The sequence below is a fragment of the Cystoisospora suis genome (assembly GCF_002600585.1).
Source record: "Cystoisospora suis strain Wien I chromosome Unknown contig_6428, whole genome shotgun sequence".
Taxonomy (NCBI): domain Eukaryota; phylum Apicomplexa; class Conoidasida; order Eucoccidiorida; family Sarcocystidae; genus Cystoisospora; species Cystoisospora suis.
The window spans coordinates 792-4,633 of NW_027159217.1; the positions used below are offsets into that span (position 1 = coordinate 792).

The following is a 3,842-nucleotide window of genomic DNA, read 5'->3' on the forward strand; positions in this document are numbered from 1 at the left end:
CTCTCTGTTTATATGTGTAGGTAGATCTCTGTATAGGCATGTATATCTCTTCATACATATATATATGTCTTTGTACATCGCTCATTCTCTTTCGTCTCTTTTTCTTCTTTCATCTTCTCCTTCTCCTCCTCTCTTTTATCTTTATTGTCTGTCTTGCTGTGGTGGTAGTTGGACTGTCTGAAAGGGGGGTTCACACCGCCTAGGATTTCTTACTTCTCTCTCTCTGTCTCCCCTCTCACAGGTCCAGGAGGTTCATAAGTCTCGATAGATAAGAGATAGCATACCAAAAAGAGAGAGATTCGAAAAGATAGGGAGATCGCTCTAGAGATGCAGCGAGTATACTAATAGAATATGTGTAAGACCAGGCGTATACACCTTGGAGACATTAACTTTTCTTCCCATCTCTTTCATGGCCTCGTTTCTCTTCTTCTTCTACCTTCCCTTCATCTCTTCTCTCCCTCTCTCTCTCTCTCGTTTCTCACCTTCTCCTCCTTCTCCTCTTATTGCAGCTACTTATATACAGATATCTCTGTCTCTCTTTCTCTATCTGCCTGTCTTCCCCGTGGGTGGGTCTCTCTCTGTCTCTCTCTATGTATTTATTTCATTGCATGCAAGGCCATGCGACATCTTGTGTTTTGCAGTTCAGTATCCAGTGGAGCATGCAGCTAAATTTCATAAGTTTGGTCTATCTCCAAGCAAAGGGGTGCTTTTCTACGGCCCTCCTGGATGCGGCAAGACTCTCCTAGCCAAGGCTGTGGCGAACGAATGCAAAGCAAACTTCATAAGCGTCAAGGGGCCCGAGCTCCTCACTATGTGGTTTGGGGAGTCCGAAGCAAATGTACGAGATCTCTTTGATAAAGCCAGGTATGATACAGAGCTAGAAACATATAGAAAGATAGATATAAAGATAGATAGATAGATTAAAGATAGATTAAAGATAGATAGATTAAAGATAGATAGATTAAAGATAGATAGATAGATTAAAGATAGATAGCTGGGGAGAAGAGAGAGAGAATGAATGACTGAATGAATGAATGAAAGAGATAGGAGGAATGGAGGAATGAAAAAGAAAGTGGAATCTGAGGGTCATCTGTACTCATCATAATGGACTGCGTATCGATAGAATATGGAGAGAGGTACTATTGTCTGGAGAGACATCTCAAAAGAACATATCTCTGTGTCTTCTCCCTCTTTTTCAGCTCACCTACATATCTATCTATACATAAACATATGATATGTATATGATACATACATATCATACATACATACCCAATTGATTTAAAGAAGAAGAAAAGAAATGGTCTGTCTCTGTCTCTGTCTCTGTCTCTGTCTGATCATGGCGAAGAAGGCGAAGACATGAGCTTCTGTACTGATCCTATCGAACTGTCTATAAGTATAAGTATCTAGGTATGAATACGTATGGATGTATGTATGCCTATGTATGTATGTATGAGCCCCCCCTCCCTGCGTGTATGTAGTTTGATACGGAAGGTATAGAGAGATCCCAAGATGAAAAAGACGGCGGGCTTAACGGAGAGAGAGAGAGAAAGAAGAAAAAAGAGAAGAAAATTCTCGATTAGTCTGCTTATCCTAGAGATGACGAGGGGCGTTGTAGGGGAGAATTTTGATTGAATGAATAGTCAACACATGAACGAGTGATTCCGCAAGGTGTATGTACACCCAAACAGCACTCTCAAAAAAAAAGAGAGAGAGAGGGAAGACAGACAGGCCGACAGACATTCGAGAGTACACATAGAGAATATATATCTATTTACCTATCTATACATATATAGATATGAGAGGTCTTTTTATCCTAATACATCAATCATCATTTCCCCCATCCACCTCGTTCACGAGTGTACATACATCCACGTATAGACTCATCCACATACATCCCTCATACACACCTATACATATGTATCTATTCCTTTCTTTCTCTTTCTTCTTTTTTGCACTCCCTTTTTCTCTCTCGGTCTCATCTTCTCCTATGTCTACCTCTTCTCTCTCTCTCTCTTTCTTTCTATACACCATCCATCCTACTCTTTCTTCATCCTGCTGCATTGATCTCTCTCTCTCTATCACGACAAGGAAAGAGATCTCTAACGTCTTCTTCTTTCCCTCACCCTAGCCGTCTTCTCTTGCCTTTCTTTCTTCTTCTTCTCTTTCTTCTTTTTGCTTTCTTCAGAGCCGCCGCGCCGTGTGTAATTTTCTTTGACGAGATGGACTCGATAGCTAAAGCAAGAGGCTCAGGTGTAGGAGGAGGTGGCGAGGCATCGGACCGCGTGATCAATCAAATCTTAACAGAGATCGACGGCGTAGGCAAACAGAAGCCTATCTTCATTATAGGAGCGACGAATAGGTCAGATAAGCAGACAGATAGAAAGAAACTTATACAAAATGAAGAAAGAAAGAGAGTTAGAGAAAGATTAGGGAAGAGCAGATAAAGGACTGGGGGGGGATGCTTTACTAGGAGTACTTGTGCTTCGTCTTTGCATGCTGTAGACATATAGATGAGACGGCGAGTCCATGGAGTGTTTGTCTATAGATTATATGTATACATACATATATATATATATATGTGGGGATAGATAGATGTGTATGTATCTTACGGGAGTGTAGTTTGGGTGTATGCGACTTTCTCTCTTTCTGTCTCTTTCTTTCCCCTCAAAGGGAAAGAGAAAAGGCGGAGGGATGGGACGTAGTAGTTGCTGTAGGAGTTCATATACCTTCATATAGAGATATATATATGTGTATGTACAGAAAGGACGAAAGAGTAGACTGTGTACATGTATAAGGGTTCATCTAGAGAGGAGGAGAAGAAGAAGACGTATTCTTGTACATGGTGAAGGGAGGGGTGTATGCTCCGTACATCTCCCTTTAAAATAATGTATATAGACATCCACATTCATACGTAGAGAGACAGAGACACAGAGACAGAGAGAGAGAGAGAGAGAAGTGTTTTACAAGAGAAAGACGTACGTGTAGGGCATCATCTGAATACCTCAGTCGTCTGTGTATCTATATGCTTCTAGCATCCACATACACATCCATAGAGACAGACATATACATATATAGATAGAAGAAGTATATGTTGGAGTCAAGATGTTTAGTATCTCTCTCCGTCGTTTTCAAGGGTCTACATAAGAAGCAGACATATCTTCTGTCCTCTACAATATACATACCCATCTATCTATATACATCTAGAGAGAGAGAAACAGGACTCCTCGTGTCTTATCTAGTTTGTCTCTCGGTTCCTCTTCCTCCTTCTTACGAGAAGACGAGATGCTCTACCTCTCTCTATCTCTCCCTCTCTTATTGATCTCTCTTTCTTCTCAAAGACGGAAAGATCGCTATTCTCTTTTCTACTTCTACGCGCTTCCTGTCTTTCTTTGACTCGCCATCTCTTCAGAATACATGTATGTATCTGTACATGTCTGTGCCTGTCTATACCCGTAAATTTATGCATGTCCGTCTCTGTCTCTTTGTATATAGTTATGAATATATGCATATATCTATCTATATGTATGTATATATGTATGTGTATGTATATGTATGTATGGGAGTGTAGGCCGGATATTCTAGATCCAGCGGTGACTCGTCCAGGGCGTTTAGATCAGATGATTTATATCCCTCTACCGGACTTTAAGAGCCGAGTAAACATCTTCAAAGCGGCTCTAAGGAAATCTCCTCTCGCCCCAGATATAGACATCGAAGACATGGCGAGAAAACTGGAAGGCTTCTCAGGTACTCCTCAGATTGTCCCCTTACTTTCATTCATCTCTCTTCAGAAGAAAAGGAGAAAAGAAGCAAGATTCTTCTTCTTCATCTTCTTCTTTTCTTTC

At 40.9% G+C, this 3,842-nt stretch overlaps 1 protein-coding gene across 1 annotated transcript in view; it reads left to right on the plus strand.

Annotated features, from left to right (window-relative positions):
- The window catches only part of CSUI_009959 (cell division protein cdc48ap), a gene marked incomplete at its 3' end in the record, with an annotated part of 3,966 nt that extends 223 nt beyond the window's left edge, over window positions 1–3,743 (plus strand). The window contains exons 2-4 of the mRNA XM_068070067.1: window positions 647–864; window positions 2,186–2,359; window positions 3,569–3,743. Coding sequence (XP_067917957.1) covers window positions 647–864; window positions 2,186–2,359; window positions 3,569–3,743 — 567 coding nt within the window. The remainder of the gene's footprint in view (window positions 1–646; window positions 865–2,185; window positions 2,360–3,568) is intronic.
- Between the last annotated feature and the right edge of the window lie 99 nt (window positions 3,744–3,842).